We start from the raw sequence: 12,539 nt of genomic DNA on the forward strand, positions 1-12,539 counted from the left end.
ATTTAAATTTTTAATTTTTTAAAATTTTATTTTATAATTAGTAATTATTTTAATTTGATTATTAGTTTGAAATTCATTTTATTTCTTTGATTTCAATTACTTTGTTTAATTTATTTATTTGATATATTTCTTTTCTTTGTTGTTTAATTTGTTGGTTTGTTTATTTTGTTGTATGTATGTTTTAAATTCTCCCCTACAACGACCGTGTACAAAAAACAGGTTAAATTCTCCACCACAACGAACGTTACAAACATAGAACATTCATTAAAGATAACGATTAACAACACCTGTTACTCGCTAATGGCACCCGGCACGTATCGATTCACCAGCGATCCTTTGTTCTTATCAAACACCGTACAAGGGTCAAGTTCATATCGATCGCACCCACTGACCATCAGTATGATGGTCCACCTATGTGTAATTTTTATTAACGAGTTACGTAATTTGATTTTAATTTTTTAAATTTTTAAATTTTTAATTTAATTTTATAATTAGTTTAATTATTATTAACGAGTTACGTAATTTGATTTTAATTTTTTTAAATTTTTAAAAAATTTTTAAATTATTATTTTTAAATTTTATTTTTAATTGTTGTTTACTTGTTGTTTAATTTAATTACTTTGTATAATTTATTTGTTTGAAATTCATTTTAATTAGTTTGCTTTTAATTTCTTTGTTGTACGCCGTTTGAAATAAAAGACTAACACTAGCGTGTACTAGAAAGTGTCATTGTGTATAACATCCATTTAACCACAGCTGTTACTTATTAGCGACAGCTTGTACTTATCGATCCGCCCGTGAGCCTCCCCGGCGCTCCCCGTGGTTGCTTAATAGCGGACTCACTGAAGCGATCACAACAGGTAATTAATCGAAACCATTAAGTCCCTCTCCGCGTTAAGTGTGGCGACAGCTGGTGCTGTAATTAGTCACGGCTCTCGGCTTTTTTCATTAGACTTCAGCTGTACATGAACTATGTTCACATATCGTACGCCCGGTCATTCTTTGATCAAATTAAAAAAATTTTGTTTCCACATGTCCTGCGAACCGTCCCTTGCTATGTATGAAAGATTAATGGTTGTAACTATTCGCTTATAGCGAGGGTCAGCGAAAACAAAAATATATTTAAGGGTCGGAATTTTCTTTCAACCACCGTTAAGTCAGGTTTTGAGACGAAACGAAGTCTCGGTAGGTTCGTGTTTTTTAATGGGCGACAGGGCGACTTGATGCGTTGGTACGTAGGTATGCGGGGTTAAGGTTCTATAACTCTATATATTTAAATACGTTTTTTTTATTCAAATGAGTTTACTCCCCCTAACGTAAGTACATGTAAAGAGGGATTTCCTATAGATCTGTAATGAATTAGGCCTTTTTGACTATGACTTGTTGCCCAGGTGTTGACATGATACGCTTTTTTGAGATATACATACACACACACACACACACAAACACACACACACACACACACACATGCGCGCGCGCGCGAAATTCATACTAGGTCGGTAATGGCGGAGAGAACTTATAGGTATACATTATCATGGCGACAACAAAAGCGACTCTTATTTTATTTACATGAAAGCGTGTTTTCCAAAAAGTGTCACCATGCCATTGTCATTTTCGCAGCGGGGTTTATTTTAAGTGTACCCCGTGCACGGTTGTTTACATTTTAAAAGACGTGTCGCGTGTCTTCCCCTTACGGCTTCCCTAATAGAGAAACGAGAGGAAAGACAACTGTTCTAAAATTAGAACAGACTTGTCTACACACACGAGTATCGTCCCTTGTGAAAAAAAAAATTCGCGTCAGATTCCTTAACTAAACAGTCAATTTCTTTAACAAGTTAAAAAATAATTTAGGAAGACAAGGGTTAACAACATTAGACGCTACCGTTTTTGTTTCCTGTGACGACAAGGCACAATACACTTTTGTATTTTATGTCTCAAGTAGAGGGTGGGATATTTTTTCTTTGTAAGCGTGTTGTAAACAATGGGTAGAGGAAGCGATTACTAGGTAAGAGGGGAGAGAACGTGACGTACATCGCGATATTTGAAAACATGGCGATGTTTAACCTCAACCAAAAAAGGCAATGAACCTAGAAGGAAGACGAATATATATCTTAGTCTTGCAGCAGATTACCTCCCCATGTTCGCTTTAGTATTACAGTTTTCATCAAACTTCTTTTTGACTTGAACTTCGTTAATTTTTAAGCAAGTTTACTTATACATAATACACTACGTCTAATGACAAGTTTTTATTTTTACCACTCAATGTATTTTCTTTTTCTATACCTTACATTGTCATCTTAATTTTTGATCACCTTAGTAAAAATTTGCTTAAGATTATAAACTTCAAGTTTTAAAAAACAACAACGTCGTGTCAAATGACACACCGTTTAAAATGTCTACATTTAAAGTTCACCAAAATAATGACGTAAAAACTAAATATCATATGACATTAGCATACATATCATTCAATCTAATCACTCTAAAGTACAAATCAATAATTTTTATTGATTAAGGGGCTGGGTGAGTTATTTTTATCACTATTCGCCCTTCCCCTTCCCTTTGTCCGCAACCCCTTTCCCCTTCTCCCATCCAACCTTGCGTCATCACACTAACCTCAATACCAACCGCTAGATACACAGACCGTACCACTACCCATTCTATTCCATTTAAGAGACAAAGGCTGTATGACAATCCTAAAGACAAATATTTATTCAACTAATATCACAACCCCTAGACACTACTCCAACAGACTGGGCTATGTAAGTTGTAGACGCCACTCCTCGTTGAATATCTCTTGCACCCTACCTACATCGACAACTTTGTCCGCCGCCCTCGCCCTATCCCTAAACACCCGCTTGATAAACACACCATACCACTACCCACACTATTCCCTTGGACAGACAAAGGACAAAGTAACAGACAAACATTTATCCCCCTTCGTTTACTGTCACAAGTGACAACGTTCCCATCCAACTCCGAAACATCCATGCCCCAATTTCGAAACCAACCTCGTTGAAAACTCCCCTGACCCTAGTTTAACTTTGCCTCACCGATTCCAAAACAGTCCTGTACCAAACATCCATGTACCAATTTTGAAACCTGTCTTGTTGAAAACAAAAAGACCGTCCCACTCTAGTGTAAACTCTACCCCGATCAACTCCGAAACAGGGATGGTCCTCGTTTGAAACCTGCCTCGGTGAAAACAAAATCCTTCCCACTCTAGTATAGACTCGGCCTCTAACACTTCAAAAACATCCCTGTACCAACTTTGAAACACAACTCGGTGAAACCCAAACTCCCCCAACGCTAGTTTAAACTCTTCCCTCATCACTTCAAAAACATCCCTGTACCAACTTTGAAACACGCATCGGTGAAACCCATACTCCCCCCGACGCTAGTTTAAACTCTACACCAATCGATTCCAAAACATGCCTGTAACAACTTTGAAACCGGCCTCGATGAAAACAAAAACCATCCCACCGTAGTATAGACTCGGCCCCTAACACTTCCAAAACATGCATGTACTAACTTTGAAATCACCCTCGGTGAAAACTTCACCGACCCTAGTATGGACTCTATACCTACCGAGTCCAAAACATGCATGTTCCGAGTTCAAAACCAACCTTCACCGACACTAGTATGAACTCGGCTACCAACAATTCCAAAACATGCATGTTCCGAGTTCAAAACCAACCTTCACCGACACTAGTATGAACTCGGCTACCAACGATTCCCAATCATGCATGTACCAACTTTCCAACCTGCCTCAGTGCTAACAAAATTCCCCGACCCGAGTATGAACTCGACTGCCAACAATTCCTAAACATCCATGTACCAACTTTGTAACCTGCCTCGGTGAAAACTTCACCGACCTTAGTTTAACTCTCCCTAACAATTCCAATGATGCATGTACGAACTTTGTAACCTGCCTCGGTTAAAACACCCCCGTCCCTAGTATGAACTCGGTTACCAACAATTTCTAAACATGCATGTTCCGAGTTCAAAACCAACCTTCACCGACACTAGTATGAACTCGGCTACCAACAATTCTTAACATGCATGTACCAACTTTGCAACCTACCTCGGTGTTAACAAAAACTCCCCTGACCCTAGTATGGACTCTACACCTACCGATTTCAAAACATGCATGTTCCGAGTTCAAAACCAACCTTCACCGACACTAGAATGAACTCGGCTACCAACAATTCCTAAACATGCATGTACCAACTTTGCAACCTACCTCGGTGTTAACAAAAACTCCCCTGACCCTAGTATGGACTCTACACCTACCGATTCCAAAACATGCATGTTCCGAGTTCAAAACCAACCTTCACCGACACTAGTATGAACTCTAGCCCTACCGATTCCAAAACATACATGTTCCGAGTTCAAAACCAACCTTCACCGACCCTAGTATGAACACGGCCCCTAACAATTCCAAGGATGCCTGTACCAACTTTACAACCTGCCTCAGTGTTAGCAAAACTCCCCGACCCTAGTATGAACGCGACTGCCAACAATTCCTAAACATGCATGTCCCAACTTTGTAACCTGCCTCGGTGAAAACTTCACCGACCCTAGTATGGACTCTCTACCTATCAATTCTAAAACATGGATGTATCAACTTCGAAACATCCCTCTGTGTCACCGACTCTAGTATGAACGGTGCCCCTAGCCAACTCCAAACCTTCCCTGGGCACCCGAATAAAAACTAACTCACCCAGCCCCTTAATCAATAAAAATTATTGATTTGTACTTTAGAGTGATTAGATTGAATGATATGTATGCTAATGTCATATGATATTTAGTTTTTACGTCATTATTTTGGTGAACTTTAAATGTAGACATTTTAAACGGTGTGTCATTTGACACGACGTTGTTGTTTTTTAAAACTTGAAGTTTATAATCTTAAGCAAATTTTTACTAAGGTGATCAAAAATTAAGATGACAATGTAAGGTATAGAAAAAGAAAATACATTGAGTGGTAAAAATAAAAACTTGTCATTAGACGTAGTGTATTATGTATAAGTAAACTTGCTTAAAAATTAACGAAGTTCAAGTCAAAAAGAAGTTTGATGAAAACTGTAATACTAAAGCGAACATGGGGAGGTAATCTGCTGCAAGACTAAGATATATATTCGTCTTCCTTCTAGGTTCATTGCCTTTTTTGGTTGAGGTTAAACATCGCCATGTTTTCAAATATCGCGATGTACGTCACGTTCTCTCCCCTCTTACCTAGTAATCGCTTCCTCTACCCATTGTTTACAACACGCTTACAAAGAAAAAATATCCCACCCTCTACTTGAGACATAAAATACAAAAGTGTATTGTGCCTTGTCGTCACAGGAAACAAAAACGGTAGCGTCTAATGTTGTTAACCCTTGTCTTCCTAAATTATTTTTTAACTTGTTAAAGAAATTGACTGTTTAGTTAAGGAATCTGACGCGAATTTTTTTTTTCACAAGGGACGATACTCGTGTGTGTAGACAAGTCTGTTCTAATTTTAGAACAGTTGTCTTTCCTCTCGTTTCTCTATTAGGGAAGCCGTAAGGGGAAGACACGCGACACGTCTTTTAAAATGTAAACAACCGTGCACGGGGTACACTTAAAATAAACCCCGCTGCGAAAATGACAATGGCATGGTGACACTTTTTGGAAAACACGCTTTCATGTAAATAAAATAAGAGTCGCTTTTGTTGTCGCCATGATAATGTATACCTATAAGTTCTCTCCGCCATTACCGACCTAGTATGAATTTCGCGCGCGCGCGCATGTGTGTGTGTGTGTGTGTGTTTGTGTGTGTGTGTGTGTGTATGTATATCTCAAAAAAGCGTATCATGTCAACACCTGGGCAACAAGTCATAGTCAAAAAGGCCTAATTCATTACAGATCTATAGGAAATCCCTCTTTACATGTACTTACGTTAGGGGGAGTAAACTCATTTGAATAAAAAAAACGTATTTAAATATATAGAGTTATAGAACCTTAACCCCGCATACCTACGTACCAACGCATCAAGTCGCCCTGTCGCCCATTAAAAAACACGAACCTACCGAGACTTCGTTTCGTCTCAAAACCTGACTTAACGGTGGTTGAAAGAAAATTCCGACCCTTAAATATATTTTTGTTTTCGCTGACCCTCGCTATAAGCGAATAGTTACAACCATTAATCTTTCATACATAGCAAGGGACGGTTCGCAGGACATGTGGAAACAAAATTTTTTTAATTTGATCAAAGAATGACCGGGGGTACGATATGTGAACATAGTTCATGTACAGCTGAAGTCTAATGAAAAAAGCCGAGAGCCGTGACTAATTACAGCACCAGCTGTCGCCACACTTAACGCGGAGAGGGACTTAATGGTTTCGATTAATTACCTGTTGTGATCGCTTCAGTGAGTCCGCTATTAAGCAACCACGGGGAGCGCCGGGGAGGCTCACGGGCGGATCGATAAGTACAAGCTGTCGCTAATAAGTAACAGCTGTGGTTAAATGGATGTTATACACAATGACACTTTCTAGTACACGCTAGTGTTAGTCTTTTATTTCAAACGGCGTACAACAAAGAAATTAAAAGCAAACTAATTAAAATGAATTTCAAACAAATAAATTATACAAAGTAATTAAATTAAACAACAAGTAAACAACAATTAAAAATAAAATTTAAAAATAATAATTTAAAAAATTTTTAAAAATTTAAAAAAATTAAAATCAAATTACGTAACTCGTTAATAATAATTAAACTAATTATAAAATTAAATTAAAAATTTAAAAATTTAAAAAATTAAAATCAAATTACGTAACTCGTTAATAAAAATTACACATAGGTGGACCATCATACTGATGGTCAGTGGGTGCGATCGATATGAACTTGACCCTTGTACGGTGTTTGATAAGAACAAAGGATCGCTGGTGAATCGATACGTGCCGGGTGCCATTAGCGAGTAACAGGTGTTGTTAATCGTTATCTTTAATGAATGTTCTATGTTTGTAACGTTCGTTGTGGTGGAGAATTTAACCTGTTTTTTGTACACGGTCGTTGTAGGGGAGAATTTAAAACATACATACAACAAAATAAACAAACCAACAAATTAAACAACAAAGAAAAGAAATATATCAAATAAATAAATTAAACAAAGTAATTGAAATCAAAGAAATAAAATGAATTTCAAACTAATAATCAAATTAAAATAATTACTAATTATAAAATAAAATTTTAAAAAATTAAAAATTTAAATAAAAATCAAATTAATTAAACTTATTAAAAATAAACAGACAAAACACAAACAAAGTAATTAAAATCAAATTAATTAAAAATCAAACAAATAATCCAATTACGTAACTCGTCAATAAAAATTACAAAACAAAATAAACAAAGTAATTAAATTAAACAACAAGTAAACAAATAAACAAATATAAAATTTAAAATTAAAAAATAATAATTTAAAAAATTTAAAAATTTAAAAAAAAAAAAATTAAACTCCAATTACGTAACTCGTTAATAATAATTAAACTAATTAAAATAAGTTAATAATAATTAAACTAATTAAAATAATTAAAATTACAAAATTTAAAAATTTAAAAAAATTTAAAAATTTAAAAAAATTAAAATCCAATCACGTAACTACTCAATAAACATTTTAAAATTACACAATATAAACAAAGTAATTAAAATCAAATTAATTAAAAAACACATTAAAATTACGTAACTAGGTCAAAAATTAATTAAAATTTAAAAAACTCATTAAAACTAATTAAAAAACTCATTAAAATTACGTAACTAGGTCACTGATTACGTCACAAGGTCACCGGTGGTGACCTACTGACCTACTCCGCATCCGCATCCCCCACCCTAGGGTGGGTGAGTATTTTACTATATCTCGTTGTACCAGGCTGTTCACCCACCCTCACCCACCCTCACCCAGGTGGGTGAGTATTTTACTATATCTCATTGTACCAGGCTGCTCACCCACCCTCACCCACCCTCACCCAGTTGGGTGAGTATTTTACTATATGAGGATGTACCTCCACCTCCCCCAGGGAGTATTTTACTATATCTCGTTGTACCAGGCTGCTCACCCACTTACCCAGGTGGGTGAGTATTTTGCTATATGTCATTGTACCAGGCTGGGGGAGTATTTTCCTATATAGCCTTTGTTCCGCATCCGCATCCGCATCCGCATCCTGCTCACCCATTCGCTCCAAAAGGGACCTAATATACTACTCTAATGTCGTTTAACATGCAGAAAAGCCCCTTGCGTTTTGAGCAATAACTTGTTTGCAAAATATTTCTCAAAGAAGTATAACATTTTAAAAATATAGGCCTATAATTCACTTGTAACTGGTACCGATGGCAAGTATTAATGTGATTTCGTTTTTATTATTTAAACGGAATTAAGCCGCACACACTGATATTTTTGTCTCAGTTTATGCAATTTCTTATATTCAGATCGACCACAAAGGTGTACACAAGTACACTTACAAGCACAAAATCGAGCAGATCAATTACTTTGGTTATGGTGGAAATGTTCATGTCAGCGATATACTTACCACATAGACATCAGGAAGTCATTTACCAAAGAGGTTATTGATTTAGTAGTTGCTCTGATAATAATTACGATAAGTGCCTTTTAAATCCACTTCTAAAAATAAGCAATTTAGTTTTAAAATATGTAATCCTTGAAAACAGTTTTTAATTTCACCCTCAAAACTTTTGTAACTTTTAACTAAATTTTCATTTGTTTTGAATTTATTGCAAGAATGACATACTATTAAACTTAGTGATTTATAAATAAAATTAGCAAATTAATTGGTTTTTATTGTTGTTTTTTTTTTTCAAATATTTTTTATGTGTTGCCATTTGTCAATCAAGTATGTTTTTATCTGAAACCCCCTCTTCCCCCCCCCCCCCCATCCAAAAAAATGCGCAACAGGAAAACTGTGCTAACAGAAAAAATAACGCAAATACAAATTATTTATGCCAACACACTTTATATTTGTCCCATTTTGTGGAAATGGGATTTATTATGCTACAATGGACATGTAGTCACAATTTATATAATGACGGCACCCTTACCCAGATAATTTAATCCGTCCCCTTCCCCAAAAAAAAAACCTCAAGTGCCCCCCCCCCCCTACCCCTGAAATATTTTTTGAATGATTGAGTAGGTCTACCTTTCATCTGTATGATCTACAAATGCCACCGGTGTTTCTTTCAGACTTTTTTTTTACCCGGGCGTAGGAGGGCACATGAAAATATATTTTTGGGGGAGGGAGGTGGAGGCGGACTAAATTTTACGGTAAAAGTATATATTCTATATAAATTCTATTTCGTTATAGTAGGCTATAGACGTCCTAAATGCGAGCTTAAGTGCAAGTTTTAGGGGTTTGATTATAACTAAATTTAGTATGAATGTGCAGTAACTACATGTAGATTAGGGTGAAATCTCGCTTAAATGCCGATTCAACGACATGTTTCGTGTCCGATAAAATTTGAAGTTGGATTGGTGACTTTGGTTTTGGTTTCAGTTTAGAGAAAAGACAACACTATCAAACTAGCCCCTGATGTATTTCTCCATCAACGGACCATGTATCTAGTTATTATTTGTAAGCTCTGCTAAGGGGGGGGGGGTGGGATACCTTAGCCTAAAATCTATCTACCCTTCCCTAGGCTTAACTAACTAATCTGTCCGGTCAGTGCAACCGTGGTAGAACCCACAGTTGTTAAACCCTAACCTTAACCTTAGTCTAAATAAAAAAACTACTAAAAATAAAACAAAAACTTTAACAATATAATAAAATTTATTTAACAAAAATATGGAACCAAAATTTACATAAAAAAACTAGAATCTAGACAAAACAAAACACTCAAGACATACAAAACAAACAGAATTCAAAGAGACAAAACACCCAATTTCGGACCCCCCCCCCCTCCATACACCACATAAATGTGACACAGAAACTCTTCAACACACAGGCCTCGACATTCCAGCAGAATGTCCCTCCCTGTCCACACACCACATTCACGAACAAAAAAAACCATATTACGCACAAGAAAATAGTCCCTAATACAATAATAAGTAACATTCAGGACTTAAAGCAAAGTGGAGTCACACTCCTTAAACAATGTTTGCATAAATAACATCAAAATATAAACAAGACAAAGCAATTATAAACCATTTTAAATCCTAATCATATCAGCGCCAGAATAGCGGACTACTTAACTAGAAACCACAACAATCCTCAGAGGAACACAAAAAGACATTCACCTTTTTGTAATAAAATAATTAAATAACTCCCCAGCCCCTTACATATATATTTACAGAAAATCTTTTTTCTTCGTCTCCTTTGTAGTACACTATTATATAAAAGCTTGTTATTAAAACGTATTTTATCCATTTTCACTTTCTTATATACATAGTATAGAGGAAGTATTGTAATCGTGCACAAAAATCACATGAAATTTTGACAGTTTTATCGTTTTACACCTCAGTTCTTCATCATATCAACCAATCATAAACAGAGTATAGGGGACTTATTTTAATCAACCAAAAATTATAAATGCAGATTTATCAAAATTTTGGCGTTTTATGCGTAATCGAGTCGGTTAAAAAACTAAGAAACTCTGTCCGTATGTTTGTGTGTGTGTGTGTGTGTGTTTCTGTCTGTCTGTCAACATGATAACTTGAGTACCTTTACAGCTAGGTTGATAAAATTTCATATATAAGTATTATATTCAAATTTGTAGTTCTGTGTCAACTTTTCAGCGATTTCCGATAAATTGAAGTGGAACTTATTCTACTTTTAGTTTTTCAAAAGTCTGTAACTTAAGTACTGATTAACGATAGATAGATAGATAAACGAAATTTGACAAATAAATAAAATATCTGATTCTCTGCCTCCTTTAAATTTTAAGTAATTTCCGTTGGCCGGATTTATAATTTGCCCAATTACAATAAGACCATATACTCCGTATGAGATGAAGTACTGAGGTGTAAAACTGTGAAAACTGTCAAATTTCAGGTGATTTTTTGTGCATGATTACTATACTTTCTCTATACTCTGTATGCGAGAAAATAAACAGTGAGTATAATAGTGCGCCTAATAGTACTTTTTATTGTAAAATATCAATTAATTCTGTCTTAATTAATTATCACTATAGGAAAGTATGTAAATATCATCACTAAGCAGGTTTTTTTAAAACTGGGGCCACACCGTGATTTTTCTCGATAGACCGGCAGGTCAGTCCACCCCTGAATATATATATATATATATATATATATATATATATATATATATATATATATATATATATATATATATATATATATATATATATATATATATATGTTACGGTCAAAGCCCGAAGTCGGCCAATGCTAGGATTGGCCGGCCAATCCGCGCATTGGCCAATATCGCCTCCCATAGGTCGGTCAAAGTCCGAAGCTTTGCTTGATTTCGGCCTTTGGCCGGCCAATCCGCAGACTGGCCATGGTGGACCGGCCAAAGTCTTAATTAGAAGATCATCTGGTTAGGGACGACCGGCCAAAGTCCGAATTAGAAGATCATGAGCAGATTTTGCTTTTTTTTTATGCCGTAAGGATCATGAAATTAAGTCTTTATTGATTATTAATTAAAGTAAATGACAGAAACATTCAAATTTTTTATTGTACTATAGTCTCAATCTATCAATATCATCATTTGTTACAACAAGTTGAACTTTTATGGCATTTAGAATTATATAGCAGCTTGTTATTTTTACACTTGCAGCGATTTGTTGTGCACTTAGTTGTGCAATTGCAGCGAGTGTAGCCTTGGTCCCCAGTCAATGAGTGTGAAGATGCGATGGTTCGTAGTGAATTTTCCTCAGTGTCAACTGACGACAATAAGAGCAGTTTTTCATGAAGAATTGAAAACTCACTTCTAGCATACAGTTGTTTTAGAACACCATGTTCCGTTCCTAATTTGTAGAAACCGCCCTCGACGCTCATGATAACTGCAATCACGCTCCGGGGATCACCGTGACCTCTGTCAACATTTGGAAAACGGATGCGTACATTGTCACCCACTTCACCATCTTTAAATTTTGTATTTGATGTTTTAAGCATCTTAGCACCTTGAGTTTGCAAGCCAGTATGAGCTGCTGATCTGTGTTCTATGATATCTTGTTTGTTGTGACACAATCTGCAGGTAATGTTCCCTCCGTACCCTTCGTGTGCTTCATTTGGGTATTCCACAAATAGCATGGACATCGTTGCCACAGGATCCAAAAGAATGAGCTGCACTACAATGTTTTTCACAAACTATACAGAATCTGTTGGCCACATTATTGTCACGCAACTGGTCTGGGCGTTCCGCCACGGCAGTAGATGTGTTAGCTGAGGATGTCGTTACATTTATGGCAACCTCCATTTCTTGTTCAATGTTCTCAACATCTTCCTCAGTTACTATTTTATCGAGAGCCCATATATGGAAACTAACATGGATTTACATTTTTTTTCTTTTGACAGTCATCTGCTATGTCTGTCTCATGGTCTGAC

The 12,539-nt window shown here is 35.9% G+C and overlaps 1 protein-coding gene across 2 annotated transcripts in view; it reads left to right on the top strand.

Annotated features, from left to right (window-relative positions):
• Positions 1-8,775, top strand: part of LOC131928293 (32 kDa beta-galactoside-binding lectin lec-3) — a 36,104-nt gene extending 27,329 nt beyond the window's left edge. For both annotated transcript variants that reach the window (XM_059284282.1, XM_059284283.1), the window contains exon 8: positions 8,450-8,775. In XM_059284282.1, coding sequence (XP_059140265.1) covers positions 8,450-8,557 — 108 coding nt within the window. In that variant the 3' untranslated portion in view covers positions 8,558-8,775. The remainder of the gene's footprint in view (positions 1-8,449) is intronic.
• Positions 8,776-12,539: the final 3,764 nt, after the last annotated feature.

This window comes from Physella acuta, unplaced genomic scaffold (genome assembly GCF_028476545.2).
Source record: "Physella acuta isolate Inbredline_101_S28 unplaced genomic scaffold, ASM2847654v3 ptg001480l, whole genome shotgun sequence".
NCBI classification, from domain to species: Eukaryota; Metazoa; Mollusca; class Gastropoda; family Physidae; genus Physella; species Physella acuta.